Genomic DNA, 24031 nt, shown 5'->3' with positions numbered 1-24031 from the left:
CAATTTTGTTGAGTACAGGCTTTTTTATTAGGATCTGATTTTTTTTTTTAATTTCCTCACTTTCTGTTGTTATGTCTCACTTTTCATTTTTGATTTTGTTAATTTGAATACTGTCTCTGTGCACTATAGTTATTCTGGCTAATGATTTTTCTATCTTGTTCTTTTTCTCAAAAAATAGGTCCTGTATAGTCTTTTTGGTTTGTATTGGTTGATTTCATTTCGGAGTTTGATTATTTCCTGCATTCACTCCTCTTGGGTGTGTTTGCCTCTTTTTTTTTTAATTGGATATTCTCTGTATTAACATTTCAGGTATTTTCTGCTTTCTGACAATCCTATTCCCCCTTCCCTCTCATAGCCTCTATGAAGGTGCTCTCTCTCCCAAATTCTGTCTCCCACATGAGTGCCTTGGCTTTCCCCTACACTAGGAAAATAATCCTTTCCTGGATCAAAGTCCTCTTCTCTCATTGATGCCAGAGAATGCTATTCTCTACTGCATATGGAACTGTGGGTCTCTTCATAAGACCTCATTGGGTGATGTTTTAGTCCCTGAGAGCTGTGGTAGATTTGGTTAGTTAATAATTTTATTCTTCCCATGGGGTTGCAGACCCTCTCAGTTTCCTCAGTCCTTTCTCTAGCTCCTTAATTGGGATCCCCATATTCAGTCAATTGGTTAACTGCGAGTATCCTGCTCTGTATCAGTATGGTTCTGGCAGAGGCTATGAGGAGGCACCCATATCAGGCTCCTGCCAGTAAGCACTACTTTGTCTCAGTAACAGTGTGTGGGTTTAGTGGATGCATAGGGGATGTGAATCCCCAGGTTAGGTGATCTGTGGATGATCTATTCTGCAAACCCTGCTCCTCTATTTCTCCTATTATTTTCTCCCATGAGTGTTTTATTCTACCTTCTAGGAAGGACTGACATCCACCTTCTGACCTTCCTTCTTTTTGAGCTTCATAAGGTCTGTGAATTTTTTCCTGGGTATTTCGAGCTTTGGGGGCTAGTATCCACTTATCAGTGAGAACATACCATGCTGGTTTTTTGTGACTGGGTTACCTCATTCAGGATGAGAGCTTCAAGTTTCATCCATTTGCCTAGGAATTTCATAAAGTCATTTTTTAAATAGCTGAGTCATAATTTATTTTTTAAAAGTAACACAATTTCTGTATCTATTCCTCTGTTGAAGGACATCTGGGTTCTTTCCAGCTTCTGGCTATTATTAATAAAGCTGCTATGAACATGGTGGAGCATGTGTCCTTGTTATATGTTGGAGCTTCTTTTGGGTATATATCAAGTAGTGATATAGTTGGTTCCTCAAGTAGTACTATGTCAAATTTTTGAGGAACTGACAGGCTGATTTCTAGCGTGTTTGTACCAGCTTACAACCCTAACAACAGTTAAGGAGTGTTTCTCTTTTCCTGCAGCCTCACCAGAATCTGTTGTCACCTGAGGGTTTGATTTAGCCATTCTGACTGGTGTGAGGTAGAGTCTCAAGTTGTTTTGATTTGCATTTCCCTGATGACTAGGGATGTTGGGCATTTCTTTAGGTGCTCCTCAGCCATTTGCTATCCCTCAGTTGAGAATTCTTTGCTTAGTTCTGTATCCCACATTTTAAAAGGATTGTTTGATTCTCTGGAATCTAACTTCTTGAATTCTTTGTATATATTGGATATTAGACCTTTATCAGATGTGTGATTGGTAAAGATCCTTTCCCAGACAGTTGGTTGCTTTATTGTCTTCTTGACAGTGTCCTTACGCTTACAGAAATTTTGCGATCTAATGAAGTCCCATTTATTGATTCTTGATCTTAGAGCATAATCTATTGGTGTTCTGTTCAGGAAAATTTTTCCTCTTCCTTTGTGTCCTAAGATTTCCCCCCACTTTCTCTTCTAATAGTTTCAGTGTACCTAGTGTTATGCAGAAATCTTTGATCCACTTCAATTGAGCTTTGTACAAGGAAATACGAAAGGATCTACTTTCATTGTTCTGCATGCTGATTGACAGTTGAACCAACACCATTTGTTTAAGAGGATGTCCTTTTTTCCATTGAATGTCTTCAGCTCCTTTGTCAAAAATCAAGTGGACACATGTGTGAGAGTTCATTTCTGGATATTCTATTTTGTTCCATTAATCTACCTGCCTATCTCTGTACCATGCAGTTTTTAACACAATTGCATTGTAATATAATTTGAAGTCAGGGATAGTGATTCCTGCAGAAGTTTTCCTCGTGTTGAGAATAGATTTCCGTCTTCTAGCTACTTTGTTATTCCTGAGAATTTGCAAATTACTCTTCCAACTCGAAGAATAATTGAGTTGGAATTTTGAGGGGGGATTGCATTGAATCTGTAGATTGCTTTTGGTAAGATGGCTATTTTTACAATGTTGATCCTTCCAATCCATGAGCATGGAAGAGCTTTCTATCTTCTGAGATCTTCAATTTTCTTCTTCAGAGATTTGAAGTTCTTGCCATACAGGTCTTTTACTTGCTTAGTTATGGTCACACCAATGTATTTCATGTTGTTTGTGACAATTGTGAAGGGTATCTTTCCATAATTTTTTTCGCAGCATGTTTATTATTTGAGTAGAGGAAGGCTACTGATTTGTTTGAGTTCATTTTAGATCTGGCCACTTTGCTGAAGTTTTTAATCAGCTGTAAAAGTTCTCTGGTGGAATTTTTGGGGTCACTTAAGTATACTATCAAGTCATTGGCAAGTGATATCTTTACTTCTTCCTTTCTGATTTTCTTTTGCTGTCTAATTTCTCTGGCCATAATTTCAGTACTATATTGAATAGGTATGCGGAGAGTGGGCAGCCTTGTCTAGTCCTTGACTTTAGTGAGATTACTTCAAGTTTCTCACCATTTAGTTTGATGTTGGCTATTGCTTTGCTGTATATTGCTTTTATTATATTTAGGTATGAGCCTTAGATTCTTGTTCTTTTCAAGACTTTTAACATGAAGGGGTGTTAAATTTTATCAAATGTTTTCTCATTATCTAGTGAGATGATCATTTGTTTTTTTTTCTGTGAGTTTGTTTATATGGTAGATTATGTTGATAAATTTCCATATATTGAACCATCCTGAATCCCAGGGATGAAGCCTACTGACTGGTTGTTTTGATGTGTTCTTGAATTCAGTTTGCATAAACGTTTTTGAATATTTTTGCATCAATGTTCATGATGGAGATTGATCTGAAGATCTCTTTTTTTGTAGGGTATTTCTGTGGTTTATGAATGAGAGTAATGTAGCTTTGAAGAATGAGTTTGGTAGTGTTCTTTCTGTCTCTATTTTGTGGAATAGTTTGGAGCTTATTAGTATTAGGTCTTCGATGATAGTCTGATGAAATTCTTCCCTGAACCCATCTGGTCCTGGATTTTTTTTGTTTGGGAGGCTTTTGATGACTGCTTCTATTTCTTTAGGTGTTGTGGTGTTGTTTAGATGGCTTATATAATCCTAACTTAACTTTGATATCTGGTATCTGTCGAGAAATTTGTCAATTAATTCCAGATATTTCAGTTTTGTTGAGTATACACTTTTGTAGTGGGATCTAAAGATTTCTTGAATTTTCTCAGTTTCTGTTGTTTGTTCTCCCCTTTCATTTCTGATTTTGTTAATTTGGGTGTTCTATCTGTGCCCTCTACTTAGTCTTGCTAAGGGTTTATCAATCTTGTTGATTTTCTCAAAGAATCAGCTCCTGGTTTTGTCAATTCTTTGTATGGCTCTTTTTGTTTCTATTTGATTGATTTCTGCTCTGACTTTGATTATTTCCTGTGTTCTACTCCTTTTAGGTGTATCTGCTTCTTTTTTGTTCTAGAGCTTTCAGCTGTGCTATCAAGCTGCTAGTGTATGCTCTCTCCAGCTTATTTTTTGAGGCACTCAGAGCTATGAGTTTTCTTCTTAGTACTGCTTTCATTGCATCTCATAGGTTTGGGTATGTTTTGCTTTCTTTTTAATTAAATTCTACAAACTAATTTCTTTTTTTATTTCTTCTTTGACCATGTTAGCATTGAGTGGAGTATTGCTCAGCTTCCTTGTATATGTGGGCTTTTTGTTGTTATGTTGTTATTAAATACGAATGCCCATCGTGGTCTGATAGGATGCATGGGAAGATTTCAATCTTCTTATATCTGCTGAGGCTTGTTTTTTGACCAAGTATATGGACAATTTGGAAAAGGTGCCATGAGGTGCTGAGAAGAAGGTATATTCTTCTGTTTTAGGATGAAATGTTCTGTAGATGTCTGTTAATTTCAATTGGTTCAAAATATCCACTAGTTTTGTTGTGTCTCTGTTCAGTTTCTGCTTCCTTGATTTGTCCGTTGATGAGAGTGGGATGTTGAAATCTCCCATTATTATTGTGTGTGGTTCTATACATATTTTGAGCTTTAGTAGAGTTTCTTTTGTGAGTGTGGATGCTTTTTTATTTGGAACACAGTTATTTATGATTGAGAATTCATCTTGATAAATGTTTCCAGTAGTGAATAAACAGTGTCTGTTTTTTAATAAGTCTTGCTTGAAAATCTATTTTATTCAATATTAGAATGGCTACTCCAGCTTGTTTCTTGGGGCCATTTTCTGGGAATGTTTTAACCCAGCTTTTTACTCTGAGGTAGTGTCTGTATTTGTTTCTGAGATGAGTTTCCTGTGTGCAGTAAAATGCTGGATCCTGTTTATGTTTCCAGTCTGATAGTCTATGTCTCTTTATTGAAAAATTTAGTTCATTTATATTAACAAATATTAAGGAATAGTGATTGTTGTTTCCTGTTATTATTGTTGTTAGAGGTAGAATTATATTTGTGTGTCTTTCTTCTTTTGGTTTTCTTACCTAGTTATTTTCTTGCTTTTCCTAGGTTGCAGGCTTCCTCCTAGATATTGTGTAAATTTAGTTTTTTCCTGAAATAAATTTGTCTCTTCATCTATGGTAGTTGAGAGTTTTGTTGAATATAGTAACCTGGGTTGGCATTTGTGTTCTCCTAGAGTCTGTATGATGTCTGTCCAGGATCTTCTACCTGTCATATTCTCTTTTGAGAAGTCTAAGGTAAATCTGACTGGCCTGCCTTTATGTTACATGACCTTTTTCCCTTACTGCTTTTAGTATTCTTTGTTTTGAACACTTGGTGTTTTGACTATTATGTGTTGGGAAGAATTTCTTTTCTAGTCCAATCTATTTGGAATTCTGTAGGACTATGCTCATGGTCATCTTATTCTTAAGGGTATGGAAGTTTTCTTCTATGATTTTTTTGAAGATATATGCTATGCATTTTAGTTGATATTCTTCTGCTTCTTCTACACCAATTATCCTTAGGTTTGGTCTTCTCATTGTGTCGTGGATCTTCTGGACATGTTGGATTAGGAGCTTTTTGTTTTTTGTATCTTCTCTTACTTTTTTGTCTGTTTACTATGTTGACTTTGGCACCTGAGATTCTCTCTTCCATTTCTTGTAGTCTGTTGCTGATGCTTGCATCTGTGACTCATGATTTCTTTTTTAGGTTTTCTATCTCCAACGTTGACTCTTTTTGTGTTTTCTTCATTGTTTCTATTTCTGTTTCCTGTTCCATCATTTGTTTTGTTGTGTTTCCTGTACTTCTTTGAACAATTTCTCCTGGTTCTCCTGTAATTGTTTACGGGAGTTATTCACACGCTTCTAGAAGATCTCCATCATCACCATGAAGTATGATTTCAAGTCTAAATCTTGTTTTTCTGATTTGTTTGGCAATCTACTACTTTCTGTAGTGGTAGAGCTAAGTTCTGACATTGCCAGGTTGTCTTGGTTTCCATTTCTTAAGTTCTTTCACTTTCATCTTGCCATCTTGTTATCTGTGATTATAGGTGATCTTGTTGTCACTGACTGGCTCCTGTCTCTCCTATGGATCAGAGGGCCCATGGGTTCAGGAAGAAAATTGCTTCTGAGTGTTTGGCTCTTTTTAGGCAAGCAGTGATCTCTGATGACAATGACTCAGTTCTGTCTTTCTAGGCTCAGGTGTGGGAGCTCTTGTGAGGCTGTTCTGGGAGCTCAGCCCTCTTCCCATAGGCCCTGAGTCCTACAGATGGAAACCTGTTTCTTTCTCTAGTCCAAAAATAACCCTCTTCCATACAGCACCACCCTCTCTGTGCTCCTAGAACTCCTGGTGTGACCTCCCTGGGCTTATGCATGAGGCTCACCTCTGTTCCAGGTGTAAAAGTGCCTGTGCAGCTGATCTGCAAGCACTGCCTTTCTGGACAGATCCTGGGTTCTCATGACAGAGAACCAGCCCTCACTATGGGCCAGAAAGGACCCTTTTCCATAGAGCAGATCACTCTCTGTGCTCCAAGAACTCCTGGTGTGACCTCATCTGGCTTGTGTCCCAGGCTTTCACCTGGTCCAGGTGGGACAGTGTCTGTGTTGCTGATCTTCGAGCAACACCTTTTCTGAGCAGATCCCAAGTCCTGATGACAGACAAGTCAATTTCTTTTTATTGGTGAATTGAGTACATTGTTGTTAAGAGATATTAAAAAATAGTGATTGTTGTTTTCTGTTATTTTTGTTGTTGTTGTTGTTGTTGTTATTTTTAGAGATAGATTTATGTTTGTGTGCTTATCTTCTTGTGGTTTTGTTGCAAGAAGATTACTTTCTTGTTTACCCTTGGGTGTAGTTTCCCTCCTTGTTTTAGAGTTTTCCTCGACTATCCTTTATAGGACTAGAATTGTGGACAGATATTGTGTAAATTTGGTTTTGTGCTGGAATATCTTGGTTTCCTCACCTATGGTAATTGTGATTTTGCTTGATATAGTAACCTGAGTTAGCTTTTGAGTTCTCTTAGGGTCTGTATGACATCTGTCCATATCTTCTACATTCCATAGTCTCTTTTGAGAATTCTGGTATAATTCTGATAGGTTTCCCTTGTATGTTACTTGTCCTTTTTTCTTTACTGCTTTTAATATTCTTTATTTTCAATTCTAAGATTCCCCTGGGTTTGAGTCTCTTCAATCTTACCAATTCTTCTGTCTGATGGCACAGTCTACTTGCTCCCCACTGTGGTTTGGGGATGGGTAGGTAGAGTTCAATCAGAAACTTAGAGGTTGACTTTGATGCAGACATGGCTGGCCAGAGTAGACCAGGTAACTTTATGCATAGTGCATTCTAGATTTGGCAGGTTGGAGAGCCTACATGAATGAGAATGGCAGGAATACCCAACATCCTGAAATCAATGTAGAAGATCTGGCTGTTTAGTGTCTTGGTCATTGTTCTATTGCTGTAGAGAAGCATTATGTCCATGGGAACTCTTACAAAACAAAGCATTTAGTGTAGTTTTGCTTGCAGTTTCAGAGGTTGAGTCCATCATCATTGTGGCATAGAGCAGGAGACACACATGCAGTTGCTGGGGCAGTAACAGAAAACTATATCTTGATCTGTACATAGACTCTGGCCTTGTCATAAGCTTTTAAAACCTCAAAGTCCATCTCTAGTGACACACTTCTTCCAACAAAACCACACTAAGTCCTTTCCAAATATTGTTACTCCGTGATGACTAAGCATTCAGGCTTTCTTTAAATGTTTTATCTCCTTGAACGTAGGACTTATCCCCATTACTAAGTAAATACATTTTGTATATTCCTCTAACTAAATTCATTTTGTATTTTTCTTTGCTCAGCTTGCTACTTTTTATTGTGGATATGCACTAGAGATACCACTAATAACCATGCAGTAGCCAATACCAGGATACCTTTAAATCTCCTATGCCAATGCTTTTAATTCAAAATGCTTCAATTTAGCTTGTGCCATATTGGAGGGGAGTTTTAAAGGCAGAGAACACCTACATTCTTCTTTAAAATACCACAAGAATTGTTTTTAAATCACTTACTAATAATCTTCTCTAAAAGATGTTATGTGGCACACCCTATTCTAAATTATCCTCAGCATGACTGTCTTCTATGCTACTACTAGGATAGCTCATTACACCCCATTTAAAGTGCCCAACAAGTTTCCTAGTCCAAAGTTCCAAAGTCTTCCACTCTCCTTCAACAAACTGAATTGTCATGCCTGTCATAGCAATGCCCTACTCTATGGTAACAACTTCTTTTATGTCTTGGTCCTTTTCTTGTTCAAATAATTCTTTAATCCTTTTTAAATATTTCTTCTTCCTTGTGTCTAACTATTTGAATGAATGAGTCTATGGAGATCATTCTTGTTTAAGCCACTACAAGTTAAAAGGTTGGATATTGTGCAAAAACGACTTGTCAGTTGTGGCAATTGGGGTGGGTCCTGGTGGAATCATAGAGGTAGATTTCAGTACAGTCAGTGTTGGCTATAGTAGGCTCAAAAAACTGTGTGTTCTAGATTCTCAGCTAGATCTTCATAATAATAATAAGACAAGAATGGGAGTTTCAGGGATACTCACAGCATTAGAATCTGGTGAAAATAATGAGAGATATTAAGCCATGCGTTCTTGCATCAGTTGGATGTAATATCTACCAGCCTCTGCCTTTTCAATTAATTATTCCAATGTTGACTCACAGCAACCTCATACTTGCTTTCCTATAGTTTATATCTTTAATCTTCAGGGCCACAGTACATGCTGCTATTGGAATTCTGGAGATTTATTTTGTTTCTTGTAATTTTTTCTGAAGTTTCTGTGACTTTTCATAGACCACAAATGTCTTCTATGCATATATATCATATGCAGGCAATCTCTGTTCTATCCATTTTCTTATATCTTCTTTTTTATCTATTTTCACATTTTATAAATTTTTATCATTTTTGAAAGACAATTTCCTAACCATAGTTCCATTATTTTTTCCCTTCATTTGTTAAATGATGAATATGAGTAAGGACTTATTTAAAGGATTGTAAAAAAAATAATACAAATTTTTATATAGGTGAAGAAAATATCTCCACCTTCAGCATATATTAATTGCCTATCAAGCCTCAGGGAAAAACAGAGCATCATGAACTCTTCATCCAAGCAATTATTCCTTAAGTAGAGACAGGGCTTTGTGAGAATACATCTGACATCCCCCCTAGTCTACCATAGGATGCTGGTCAATCTTTTCTACAAGTAATCATATCTGCTACATATTTAAGAAAACGAAAGCCCTGGCATATCTTAAATACATTTCTCAGCACTCTGCACTCCAGACCTTCATCTGGATCTTATATTACTTCTAAATCTTCCACAATTTTCCATGAGAATTTTTAGGCATTGTAGAGATATGCAATTTAGGGCTGAACACTCAACAATCACTTATTCTTGTTAGTTTGACCAGTTATGGGTCTTTACTGTTACTGTCCATTAAAATAATTTTATGGGATGACTCATAGCTGAAAATAAAAGGTCTTAGTCCTTTCTGTGTCAATGCAATGTTAATAACTTGTCACCATTGAATTCTGGGCTGAGAATTCAGGGTCCTTTCAGAGAAAAAAATCAAATATCAACTAAGCTCCCCCTACCTGCCTTTATTTTGGCATAAGGGGAAAAAAGATTTTTAAGTAAGTTACCCTAGACTATCTACTAGGCACTGTAGCCACTAGACAGCATTAGTCTTCTCCTCACATCTGTTTCTGTACTAAACAGAAAAAAAAAATATCTCTGTTCTCTCTCTTTCTCTCTCTCTCTCTCTCTCTCTCTCTCTCTCTCTCTCTCTCTCTCTCTCTCTCTCTCTCACACACACACACACACACACACACACACAAGTTCACAGTTATGCTCACAATTTCTCTCTTTCCTCCAGCTACAAGTATCCATCCAGAATTGGTGCCATTCACATTCAACTTGACAATCACAAACTTGCCTTATGCGACAGAAATGGGCCATCCAGACTCTGTACTCTACAATATGACAGAGGAGGCTTTGAGACCCTTGGTAATGTACAACATGCATTCCATGGCTTACCATTCTTCACCACACCCAGTCTCATGGACTTTTCTCACCCATATTTATGTCTTACCTCCAGCTCCAGTCCTTGTTCATGAATACCAGCATTGGTTCTGGTTACTCTGGCTGCAAACTGACCTTGATCAGGTAGGACTTCTTTTGTTTATATCATGGAGAACATCTCTGACACAGACTAATCTATATTACAGAAAAATGGGCTGGTCATTGATATATGTTAATCAAATAGCCAAAGGAAAAATGAGAGCAAGAGAAAAAAAGGAACAATTTTTTCTTTTCTTTTTTTTGTGCTTATCCACTTTACAAGGTAGAAAACATAAATAAAAAGGACTTATAAAAGAATGAACCTGAGAAAGTAGACAGGGTCTACTAAAAAGACGTATGTAAAGCCAGAAGGTGCTCAACTTGAATGAGATATGCACAATTCTCTTATCCCTAATGAGGCATTCATGTATTTCTATCACTCTAGGTCTGAAGAGAATGGGACAGCCACTGGAGTAGACACTATTTGCACCTACCACTCTGACCCAGTGAGCCATCCTTTGGAGAGAGAGAAATTATATCAAGAAGTGACCCAGCTGACCAATGGCATTAGCAGGCTAGGTCCCTATACTTTAGACAAAGACAGTCTCTATGTCAATGGTAAGTACCTGTCAGAATGAGGGCCATTTAATGTCCAGTGCTAGTTTTCATTGTTATAACTGAGTAAGAGAAACCCAATTGAATGAAGAAATGCATTTTATGGTCCAGGTTCGGAAGTTTCAGGCTAGGTCAATCAGTTGTTTTATTATTGATTTACTTTCCTCATCACTGTGTCAAAATACCTAACAAAGGCACCTTAAGAGAGAAAGGTAATATGTTGGTCCAGTTCCAGAGTACAATTATAGTAGTGACATCATGTCAGCAGGACATTAAAGCAACAAGTCACATTGCATCAGCAGTAAGAAAGCAGAGTGACATAAATTTCACTATTGAGTTCATCTTCTCTGTTATCATTCTGTCAAAGATTCCAGCTTGCTGGATAGTGCCATCCACATTCAGTATGGGTTTTCCCATGTCAAAGTGGAGAATCTTTCTAGAAATGCCTTCACTGATACACATATATGTTTTCATATGATTCTAAATCCAGTCAAGTTAATAGAGATTAATCATTGTTGTTTAGTTACTTCCAGGACCATGTCATGGTAAAAAATATAGTGGAAGACATAAAAGTAATCTGCTTTTTTATGAGATCCAGGGAACATAGAGAAAGGGAGAGTCTGGGGACATGATATATCCTTCAATGGAAGTGGAACCAGTGACATAGTCCAAAGAGTTCCCATCTCTGCTAATAATTCACTCAATTTTTAGCTCATTTATTGAAGAAGTTAAGACTCTCATAACCCAATCACCTTTCAACAGTTTCACCACTTAGGGCACAAGACTTTAAGACATGAGCTTTCAAAAGGATACTTCATATCCAAAACATGAATACATAGTGACATTTCCCAAAACTCATTTATAGGAGATAACTTTGCTTTCCAGAAGATGTATGTCTTGAGACACATTCATGTCACTACTAAAAGAATATTAATATTTTCTGATATGTGTGTGTGTGTGTGTGTGTGTGTGTGTGTGTGTGTGTGTGTGTGTGTGTGTGTGTATGCTAGTAAGCATCAAAACTGCGCCAGATATTGCTCTATTAGTGATTTCTTTTTAAAACGTCAATAGTCCCAATCTTGAGATATAATTGCACATAAACTTTTGGTTTTATCATTTAATGTTTTATTTGAATTTCTTGTAAACCTGGTACAATATTTCTTAGATAACTTGTGTTAAATTTTTAAACCACCAAAGAAGGCCAAGATCTTTTACATTTTACTACTTGGGATTAAATATTTCCTCTTGGTTCTTCTTCTCTTCATCTTTTTCCTCTTTCTTCTCTCTCTTCCCCTCCTCTTCTTCATATTTTCCTTCTGTCTTTATCTTTTTCTACCTGTTTATCATCTTTCTTTTTCTCCTCATTTTTGCTCTCTTCCTTTCCTGCTATTGTACCTCCTAGACCTATTTTTCCCCATTCTGTCCTCCTTGCATTTATTTTTTATTCCTTTTCTCCTTCATTCTTTTGCTCCTGTTCATTTCTTTTATCTGTTCACCTTTCTTGCCTTATTACTCCTTTTCTTTGCCATATCCCCATACTTCTTTTGATTATCATATGATCTCAATTAGAGTTGGAAATGATGGGAAAGTTGGTGATGATGGTGATTCTGTGCCTAAATGCTTCCCGGTTGTCTAAGAGTCACTCTCCTTTCTCTTCATTATAACAACATAATTCTCAGGCTTCATAAGGAATCTCAGACAACTACAACTTTGAAAAAACATTGTCACCCTTAATAAATACACACTGAATAGTGACTGATGGCATGCTATCAACAGCTAAACGGTCACTGAAAGGCTACTGCCAAGAACAAAATCATTAATGGCAGCTTTTGTTTCTTAAAAAGATTCTGTGTGGTGAGAATTTTGTAATTATGTTACTTTTATGTAAAATGTTATAAGTTGTTTTACTCATGTTTACTGAGAACCATTATGCATTCAAGGAGGAAATAATTTGCCTAAGATTCTAACTATAAAGAATACCAGGATGGCTACTTCATTCACAAACACTCCTTAGAACCTCAGGTAACATGGTGACCATCCAAACATTGCAATTCCCAAACATCTGGATAGAAAGCCTCTAGCCTAATATTATAACCTAATTCATAGCTAGATATTTTCTTCTTTATATCCACTTGGAGATTACTGTCCTATATAATATGAAATACATATTTCACTTTACTACTTAAAGCACAATTTGTTACTGTGACAAAATACCCTGATGCCAAAGCAATAGACATCTACTGCAAAATGTTATTTTCTAGATATTAAAGGAATGTAACCCACATGAACTCACAGTGATTATCACTAAAAGCATAAGACTTGAACAACATCACAACCAAAATACCTCCATGGATGAGGTTGTTAAATTTCTGCTGACCATGTACACACAAGTCTACTGGAGCATGGTTGAATCTATACAGAATGCTGACTTCTTATTTCTTTGCATCCATTAATAGTGCCTCAAGAAGGATTTGGATTTTTTAAATTCTCCCTTGAAATGAATGGGTTGTTTTGGCTTAGACTTTTTAGTACAGCATGGCAGAAATGTCAATACAACATTAGCTTGAAAATACTACCTGAATCATATCTACAGTCAATAAGTAGAGAGGTAAGTGAGAGAAATAAAAGGTACTCAGCTAGCTTTTCCACTTTCTATATGTTTCAAGATATCTGCCCAGGGAATAGAATCATTGACATTAAGGGTTGTTGCCTTACCTCAATTAATCTGATCAAATAATCTCTTAGAGACATGTTCATAGGCTAATATAATTTGCATTATACCTTTCAGGTGTGCCTTAAGGATTGTCTTTTATGACATTGTATATCCTTTCAAGTTTACAGTATAAAAAATTATTGAAAATGTACTACAAAATTTGGACTAAACAAAGTAATTTTCTACAATATGAATATTGTTGAGTGATAGATTTGCTTTGTATGATGATCTACAAGCCAGAGAATCATTTCAGTGTTTATTGTTGCATTATAGAAGTGAATAAAAATATAAATGTAAAATTACTTCAAAAGTCAAATGAAAAAAATACAGGAATAACTAGAAAATTTTAGAGATTTTCATAAGTCTGATCTTTATTTTTATTTCTTAGCTGGAATATCAGATATGGAATGCATGATTCAAAAAAATAGTAATGGAAAATTGTTTTCAAGGCCTTCTCCTTCTCTTTATCATCCTTCTATTCCTCTTCTTTCTCCTATTTTTTTCTTCTCATACAGCCTTGTTTTCCTCTTTATTGTCTTTTTTTCTCCAGAGAAATAGTAATGGGAAGTTCTTTCTTTGGCTTTTTTGTCTTTTTACTTCTTTTCCCCCTTGTCTACTCCTTTTACTCCTTGTGTGCATCTCAGAGATAGGTCACTTGCCTAGTATTCACAAGGCTCTAGGTTCAATTTCCAGGATGTGTACCGCGCCAACTTTCTTCTCCAATTTCTGTCAAAACCTAATTGATAAAAATTATTTCTGATGCCCTATTTTTACCATTAAAATATCATATTCTTTTCATCAAAATATCCCTAGTTTCTCAACCCATACATAAATATTATTATCATCCATATATGTATATATATTACATATAATTTACATCCACATATATGTTTTTGTATGTATGTGTGCACAAGGTTCTAGATTTACCTATATATCAAGGAATATTTGTTTGGGATATCCCCGAGTCTCCAACTAGAGACCCTACTTTATCGGCAACAAAGTGAGGCAGAAAATATGAAGGATGTTTCTTTCTGTCTGATATGCAACCTTATACTTAACTAGGTTTTTGACACAAACCAGAATTAGCAGCCGACTAGGTATGGAGCTGCCCACAGTGTTATGTATGTCAATGCATCAACTAAAAAAGACAATCTCTAGTAGATGAATCTAATCTATATAGTCCCACAGTTGTTTCTATCCTCCCAAATAATCATATTGAAATTTAAAGATAACCTGCATAAAGAGCAAATACTTTTATGACTTCTCCATCATCCCAAGTCTCTATTTCTATATTTTGGTCCTCACATACCACTCTCACACCCTGATACAATTTATCAGTTAAATGTTATAGATAATATGTATATACTAAAGTAGTGTCATAATTTTTTTATCAATAACAAGAGGTGCCTAGGGAGCCCTACTCTCTTGAATACTATCAATAAAGTTTGCTGCAACCAAAGTAAACATAAAAAGATTAAATAAGACAAGAAGTTGAGTGAGCAGCAATAGATTTAGGTTCTTTTCAGAGGTAGAAAAAAGGTAAATAAACCTATCATAAATCTTTGTTTTACCTTGGCAGTATGTGAAATCTTATTACTATGGCACAGTATATTTCTGTCAAAATTTTGAAACCTTAAATTATTGTATGTATTTTTAAATTTTAAAATTATTTTTACTTTATTTTTAGTTATTAAACTTTTTCTTAAATTATATATGTATAATGTAATATATAATAAATATAAAATATTCTCTTTACTCTAGGCCTCCATTAACTCTTAATTTCCTCCCACACTTGTTCTTATTTCCATATAGGTCCCATTCCCACATTCAAGTCTTTTTGGTTTTGTACTGTGATTGTATAAAAGTCCAAGTCAAGAGCCTTCTTAACTGCTTCTGCAGATGTCCTGAATTCAATTCCCAGCAACCATGTGGTGGCTCACAACCATCCGTAATAGTATCTAGTGTGTCTGAAAGACAGCTACACTGTGCCCATATACATAAATAAACAAATATTTTTAAAAAGTTCAAGCCTTTTTATACTCTTTCAATGAAATTTATGTTATGATATTCATCCTGAATATTATTGCAGGGCAATGCACATAATAAAAGCAAAGATTCTGTCATTAATGTTTATATATAAATCTCAGAATGATTCATAATGACTTCAATGTCCATGTCTACCCTTTGTTCATCTATTCATCGAACAGCTCTTTAATTTTACTCTTTCTTTCCATTTTGCAGGTTATAACCATCGGTACTGGATCTCTACGACCAGCAGTGAGTTGACAAAGCTGTGGTGCCTTAATAATATCTCCAGAACCTTCCCTTCCCTAGAGGCAACTTTATAGGAGATAGATAGATAGATAAATAAATAAACAAACAAACAAACAAATAAATAAAATGTAAATTTAATAACTTTAACAAGTAATCTAGGGCCTCTCCATCAAGCTAAAATTTCCACAATTCCTATTCCAAGCTTTATATCTAAGGGCCATATCTCTATAATCTGTGATCTTAAACAACATTTTGTATGGCTTTTGCTCTCAACTCAGCCTGTTCTGCTCTCTCTGTGTTTGAACCACCCTAGATACTAGTTTGTTCTTTCGTACTCTAGCCTCTGTCCAGCCACAGAACCTTTACACTAGTTATTTATGAAGACCAAGTACTCCTGATATCTTAACTTCCAAACCTGACTCCATGGATCTGAAAAACATTTTTAGCCTACCTTCTGTTAAAAGACTTTTCTTTACAATGACACCAGCTCATGGCTTTTTTTCTCTCATTATTCTGACTACTTCTTTGGTCGTTTCTTCTTTGGAATTTAATTATATTTCATTTAGTCACTTCTCATGAATTTATCTCACTCACACACACTTCCTCATTATATGTGGTATGATTCAATTCATGTATGAAGTGGTTAGTCTGTATATGTTCATATGTGAATTCTATTTAAATATTTAAGAAGTATTATAGACCTTAGTCATGATTGTGATTATTGTTCTTTCTCATTGTATTTCTCAGAAGTGAGTAGAGGTTTTTCTATAATTCTAAGCATCTAGACCACAGAGACCTTGATTTCTATCATAATATCTGACAAGCTGAAACCCTCACAAATGCTTGTTTCACACATGAAACAAGATACAAAATATAATATGAAGGCTACATCACTTTAACTTCAAAAATAAATATTTTTGTCTGGAAAAATGACTCAGTGAGTAAAAGTACTTACAATAAAGGGTAGATGTGACACCATGTGACGATAACAACAGAACTATGAGAAGCAGAACTGGAAAGATCCTGAATCAATGAGCCTATGTCTTATCAAAATAAATCTGAAAGTAACAGAAGTATTTTTCTGGCATTCATATTCCTAGGTCTGTATGTTTGCATGCACATACTGCACCTATACCACACACACATACAACAACACACTTATATGCATAATAGTAAGTAAATGAATGAATGAATAAATACCTTAAACCCATACAGTCATATGCATTGTCCAAGCAGTGAAAATATATGACTAAACCAAATGTATGTGAACAAGTGAATGGGAAATTATGAATGCAATATGTCTATGCAGTTGTATATTATTAATCCAGAACATACAAAGAATATTTAGGATATCTTCACAAAGAGAAATATTATGTGATTTTCTCATAAAAGAGATATAGATTGGTAAAATTTTTATAAACAGAACATACAACAAGGTGGATGCTACAAGTTAGTAGGACAAAGAGCACCTGATTGATTACTGAGAGTTTTAATTTTCTAAGATAAAATAGTTCAAAATGCTGGTTTCATGGAAATGAAATGGAACTATTCCTTTGACTATAGCTTTCTTACAGGTTACAGAGTATATTTCACTTTACACTTCTCTCTCTCCCTATTTTTTTTGTTACAGCTACAAGCCCATCTCTGGTACCCTTCACCCTCAATTTCACTATAACCAACCTGCACCATACAGAGGACATGGGATCTCAAGGATCTGAAATATTCAACAACACAGAGAGGATCTTGAATCGCTTGGTAAGAGCTCTTTCTAGGTCACCCCTTGTCATCTCAGTTTGGTGGCACTAGGCATTTAACTCATGCTCTCTTTTATCAACAGCTAAAGCCCATGTTCAAGAACAGCAGTATTGGATCCCTTTATTCTCGATGCATATTGATCTCACTGAGGTAAGAAGACCAGAATAGATATATAGGGCAAGTGGAACATCATCAGAAAATAACGCCTAATATCTTATGCCTAGAGTTCTAGAGGCAGGTGGACACTAACTCGTCTCTACTCCTTTTTCTTTCAGAAGAAAAAATGTAGACTTCTTTTTATAGGCAACAATAATGTGTGGATATATTGAGCACTTTCTGTTACATATTGTAATTTCAATCCTGATGCTGTAATAAATACACATAAAAATTTTTTGGCATAGAATTTTATATTACAGCAAATCACGTGGACAATTTACAGTGGAAAGGTTTTCAGAATAGTGGTTGTATCATACCCATAGTAAAGAGTAGAGGAGACTTAATGGACCCATCTGACTACTGCCTACTAGTGGATTTTCTTAATTCTTACAAGCTCAGACAGGGTGCCATCCACAGAAGTCTGGGTCATCCTACTTCAACTGAAAACTAGCACCATTTTTCAAAGAATTGCCGAAAAACTGAACTGATACAGAGATTTTTCTCATAAGCTTTTTTCTAGACAAATCCAGCTTATGTGAGGTTGATATTACAAACTGATGACCATCACAGGTCAGAAAATGTTGACTATTTTACACATGATCATAAGCCATAGAGATGAGGAGAAATACATCTAGCATCAACCAATGCTTGACTATATGTTAAGCCAGTTTAAATAGTTTTCAGATTCCTTTTTTTTAACCAACTTTGTTACATTTCTGTTGGTAGGACATGTGAGGTCATGTTTTAGATGTTTATATTAAAGATAGTACAAATACCGACATGCTTACAGGTTGTGTTCTCTTTTAAGAACATTGCCTCTGTTATGCATTCACTTCTTCTGGCACCAAGCCCATTAATTCTTCATCAGAAACCTCACTGCTCTTCTCACTCAAGGAACTCATAACCTTGGAATCTCCATTTGCAATATCTGTCTGTTTTCCTTGGTAGGCCTGAGAAAGATGGAACAGCCACTGGAGTGGATGCTGTTTGCACTCTCCACTCTGATCCCTTGGGCCTTCGGCTGGACAGAAAGAAGCTGTACTGGGAACTGAGCAATAGCACTCAGGGTGTCACCAAGCTAGGATCCTTCACCTTAGAAAAGGACAGTCTGTATGTCAATGGTGAGCATCCCCTTAGCAATCATAAACTAAAGATGAGACTGTTCTTCTAAGACAAGTGCACTTTCTATTTGATCACAAGACCCTTTTTATGCATCATCTTAAACCTGAGTAACCACCTAAATTAAGGGCACATATAATGTTTAGAATCTTCAACTCCTTCTCTTTTCTCTGTATCACTACATTACAAACATATTATTTGGACATGTGTCTTACCTACAAAAGCCTTGCTCAAGCCACATCAAAGATCAACTCTGGTTGAAACCAATGGTGATTAAACATTGACTCAAATATGGGTGGGTTTGTAGTTGAGTTTATTGTTTTGTTTTACATTGAGGTACATTTTGGTCCATGGCTGATGCTTGCCTAGAACTAATAATTTAATCAATTCTTTCCTAAAGTTGGTTATTCTCCTGCTTCAGCCTCTCTTAAGTGCTGGAATAAGCAACATGTAGCCCTAAACATGTATATTTTGTATTTCCATGGAGCGAAAATATCTCTATTATGCTTGCTACATGTCTGACCATATTTTTTTGAGTTTTAGTTACATCTGAAGATTTCATTTTGAAATCCTGAACAGGGATTGCTGGTTCGTGCCTGTGATCTCTTAATTTGCCTATTATGTTCAGGAGTCTTGGTTTCATCTCTAGTTTCATGAGGAAGAAAAGATAAGGGAAGGAATAGAGGAAGAAATAAAAGAAGAAGCAGAAGCAAAAGCCAAAAGCGTTTACCAGGATTGATGGCCACTTCTTGCAATCATGACACTTCATTAAGGATGAAATGGAAGATTTTCTACAAGATTATGCTCAGCATGTGATACAGGGAGAATTTAAGGCCTGCCCAGAATACAGAATACAATTCTATCACAAATAAACCAAAGATCCCATCTCAAAAAAAAGTTATATCTTTAATCTTTCTCCCCATCCATGCCACAAAATCAAAAAAGAACAGCTTGTGAATATATGTGGAAGAACTAGGGATATGTTTGGTATCGCAAGACAATTCTCTTGATGAAACCTAGATTCTAAATATTTCCCAGGGTTGACTTCAAGTTTTACTTGGAGATGAGCCTGATTGACCTAAGCTATGTTATAAACATGTTTGTCCTCACATTTTCACTCTCTTTTATTTACATTGTAGGTTTTACCCATATAAGGACCTCTGCTTCCACTCTCCACAGTGAGTACTTAAGATGATAATGGTTGTGTTCATCATACACTCTGAGAAACAGAAGTTTATCTATTCCCTACTGTATCCAAACTCATGGAAATGGGAAAAAAATTAAAAGCTGGACTCCTATATCCCCCTATTTTGTGGGCCAATTTGGAGAACAAAGAAGCTCTCTTGTAACATTCATGCAGTACTTCAAATAGAATTTTTCTCTCCAATCCATTTCTCCTCAGCTCCAGTGACCTCCTCTCTGTCTTTCATGGAGACCTCCACTGCAAAACCTATCCTGTCTACAGGTAGGTATCTCTTCTCTCCAACTCCTTCTCTGAAACCAACTATCCCAGTCTCAAAGACAGGCCATTGGAGATAACTAAGAGAAACCAGAGAGTTCATTAGTGCTTCCTGGCCTTTGAATTTGTTAAGAGGAGGAGTTTGCCTACACTCAAATTATCAGCCATATCAATCTTGGACAACATATTTATTCTGAGTGCCTCCTTTTCCTCAAGTATGAAATGATACAATTATTTAAAACTTTATACTAAGACTCAAATGGTCACTCTTTTATGAACTTATAGCTCAGTACTAAAATGATTAATGAACATGGACAAGCTCTAGATTGGATTTTCTTTAATCTTTTGTTAATATGTATGTGTCTACTATGCATGCATGGATGATTACAGAGGACGGAATAGAGTGTCCATGCCCTGGTGGTTAGAGCTGTAGGCATTGTGAGCCACAAGGTGTGGGTGCTATTATAAAATATAATGTGCCAAGGGGTACTTGGCAAACCTATGCCAATGTGTGCTTCTGGGTAATTATGCCATGTAACAGATCTGGTATAAAATAGTTTATTTGGGGGCAGAAGGGGGAGTGAGGACCTTCAGAAGGTTTATAGGCAGACAGTAGACATGGAGAGAAACAGAAGAGTAATGGGAGGAGGGGTCATGGCAAAATCATGAGAACAGAAGGCAGAATGTGAGATGGGGGTGGCAGAAGACAGAAAATGAAGAGAGGGAGACTAGCCTAACCCAAAATACGTGGGAACATAAGTAGAAAGCTGGAGTGGGGGTGATTCTCATACACATTCTGCATCTGTGGCTCTGCATGTGAAAACTTAGGCAATCGCAGGTCTCTGAGGGTGTCCTAGTGGAATCATATATAAGGGAATAGGTTCTATGAACTAAACCTGGGTACTCAGGAAGGGGTAAGAGTTCCAGTCAAGTGTTGAAAGGAAGGACCAAGAATGTGAAATAGAACTAACAAAAAATAATGAAGACAAATCAAAGACTAAGAGCAGGAGGCCTTTCATGTGCTGAAATAAATATGCCAAGCAACTTATTAAGAAGTACAGCATTGTGTACACTGTCTCCAGTGTACGAAATGGCCAAGCAGAGAGTTAAGTCAGACATGTTGGCAAAGAGAACACAGGATAACTCAGATTGGGCCACTTTAGGACTGATGTCCATAGTGAAAGGAAAAAATGACGGAGCACCTATGAAAGGAAAAGTCACTGAAAGGAAAAGTCACAGGGCACCAATGCTGTGAAAAGATGACGTCCTGGGTTTTGACACCGATGTTAGGGAAAGGATGAAGAGAGTGGGGGGTATATGGCCCATGGAGGTGCGGCGAGGCCTGGGGGCAAGAGAGATGCCTGTAGGGGGGCCCATGTTGGGAAACTCTTCCCCCTAAGGGACCATCCACACAACGGTATAGTACAGAATAGAGTTTATTCATGTCATGGCAGAGTTAAGAGGGTGGTAGAGGCCAAGAGAAAGAGAGAGAGAGGAATAGAGAAGAAGCCAGCCATGAGCACCTGGAGGAAGAGGGGGGGGAAAGGAAGGGGAAGAGGAGAGGTAGGAGTGAGAGAGCAAGACTGCATGAGAGCAAGAGGCAAGAGAGAGAAAAGGGGGCAAGCAGCCCCTTTTATAGGGGTGGAGCATACCTGGCTACTGCCAGGTAACTGAGGGGTGGGGTTTACAGAATCCCAACACAGCCCAGGAAGATGAGACATATCCCCATAAAACACAAACTTAATTCCTACTCACTCTTCAGGACCCTTGTTTCTACTGATTCAGATCATTATTAAGGAGAGAAACTTCTTTTTCACACAGGTCCTATCTTAGGGTCACCTATTTGAACTGAGCACTTACCTGAAGAGTCTCCTCTACCCCTTTTTTTCTGTCTGTCTTGCTTGCTGTTTTCTACAGTTTAGAGCCTGTACTCCACAGTCAAGCTGTACTTCTCAACTCCACAACTCCATTCCTGGACAAGAATGTGGAACTTATGTGTCTTTTGTCCTTTGATGGGGCTTCTGAGAAAGACCTGAATCAATCTGGCTACCCACATTCTTAATTATGTACTGTTGTTGTTGCTGCTGCTGTTTTATGGTATTGTGTGTAGAAGCTTGTGCATGCATGTACATGTATGTGAATGCTAATGATCAATAATGACTTGTCTTCCTCAGTGATTGTCCACCAGGTTTTTTGAGATGGTGTCTGTAACATGTGGCTGATCAATTATCCTTATTATCTGGCCAACAAAATTCAGAGATACTGCCATCTCTGTCTTCCCAGTGCTGGCTACACAGTTGTGTAGTGTAGCACCACACACAACTCTTTACATGGGTACTGAGTATCTGAAATAAGATCCTTATGTTTGTAAGACAAGCACTGAACTGACTGAGCCATCTCCGTAGCCCCTTAGTATTCAACAGGAAAAAATGAAGAAATAAGAAAGAGGACCGAAGGAAAGGCCCTCCAGAAACTGCCTTACCTGGGGAGCCAGCCATATACAGCTGCCAAACCCAGACAATACTGTAGATACCAAGAAGTGCTTGCTCTCAGGAGCTTGATATAGCTGTCTCCTGAGAGGCACTAGCAGAGCCTAACCAATAGAGAAGCAGATGCTCGCTGTGTCTGAGACCCAATCAGTCAAACAAGTTCCCGGGGCAGGAGCGAGGACTGAAAGAAAAGAGAGACAGTCAAAATTGTAAAATGGCATCTGCCAGTTCTGAGGCTGAAGGGAAGCCTTCTTTATTTAATCCTCTTTTTAAACCACTTCAATTGCAAGCAAAAAGAGAACATGAGTTCTGAGTAAGGGAACAAGCAAGTTAATGATCAAAGATCTTGTAAGCATCCTTCTGAATGCTAAATGGGATGGTCTGGGGCAAGGGGGTTCCAAGAGACAAAGAGACTGCTACACCTACATCCACTGAGCCTGCCCTGAGCTTCAAATGTAAATATTCTGCCCTGAGCTTTAAAGTAAAAGTATTGCCTTGAGCTTCAATAGTAAATGCTCTTAATCCAGGCCAGTTTCCAGAAAGGGCCTTGACCAGCTTCTAATTGACCTTGGTGAATGTATAAAATTCCTGCAGCCAACTGTCTAGTGGCAATAAAATGCTCTCCACAATGCAGCCAACCACTGGACTGAACACAGAGACCCCAATGGAGGAGTTAGAGAAAGAACTAAAGGAGCTGAAGGGGTTTACAACCCATAGGAAGAACAACAATATCAACCAACCAGATCTCCCAGAGCTCCCAGAAACTAAACCACCATCCAAAGAGTACGTATGGATGGACTCTTGGCTTCAGCTGCACATGTAGCAGAGGATGGCTTTGTTGGGCATCAATGGGAGGAGAAGCCCTTGGTCCTGCCAAGGTTTGATGCCTCAGTTTAGAGGAATGTTAAGGCATGGAGGCAGGAGAGGGTGGGAAGGTGGGTGAATACCCTTGTAGAAGCAGGGGGGTAGGATAGAATAGGGAACATGGAGGGGAATCAGGGAAAGAAGATAACATTTGAAATGTAAATAAAATGTATCCTATTTAAATAGATAAATAAATAAATAGGGCATAGTTTAAAAAAAAAAAAAAAACAGAGAGAGATCAACATGTCTGGATTATATAAAGAAGAACCTCTGGGACAGGGCTGCCCAGCCTGTTAACTAAAATCTAGAAAGCTCAGGGATGGGGGCAGGTTATGCTAGGTAGGAACTCTGGGATTCTGGGAGAAACAGAAAGAGAGGTCTGCTTTGGTATATAAAATATACACCTCAGTCTCTTGTCCTGGAGTCTGATACCAAATAGTCAGCAGACTGTCTCTGATTCCTAAGTTGTCAGCATGCTGTCACTGATAACTCAGGGAAGGAAAAAGAGACCTTGTAGTTTTTCAATGGAATGTGTGACTTTAAAGGTATGGAAGAAGTGACAAAGAAATGCACATCTAATATTAGGTGCACCAAGTGTATGGGTTGAGTCACCACTGATAGTGCTCTAAATGTCTTAGTATGTGATACCCAGAGATATGTGATCTTCCTGGAAGATCCTGATATTCTATTGGAATGCAAGA

At 37.2% G+C, this 24031-nt stretch overlaps 1 protein-coding gene across 1 annotated transcript in view; it reads left to right on the top strand.

Annotated features, from left to right (window-relative positions):
• The window catches only part of LOC308430871 (uncharacterized protein), a gene marked incomplete at both ends in the record, with an annotated part of 216021 nt that overhangs the window by 61492 nt on the left and 130498 nt on the right, over window positions 1-24031 (top strand). The window contains 5 exon segments of the mRNA XM_080930149.1: window positions 17119-17243; window positions 17326-17393; window positions 18348-18520; window positions 19658-19696; window positions 19921-19983. Coding sequence (XP_080786275.1) covers window positions 17119-17243; window positions 17326-17393; window positions 18348-18520; window positions 19658-19696; window positions 19921-19983 — 468 coding nt within the window.

The sequence above is a fragment of the Micromys minutus genome (assembly GCF_963924665.1).
Source record: "Micromys minutus genome assembly, chromosome: 16".
In the NCBI taxonomy this organism is placed as follows: Eukaryota; Metazoa; Chordata; class Mammalia; order Rodentia; family Muridae; genus Micromys; species Micromys minutus.
This window is presented reverse-complemented; position numbering and strand designations above follow the sequence as displayed.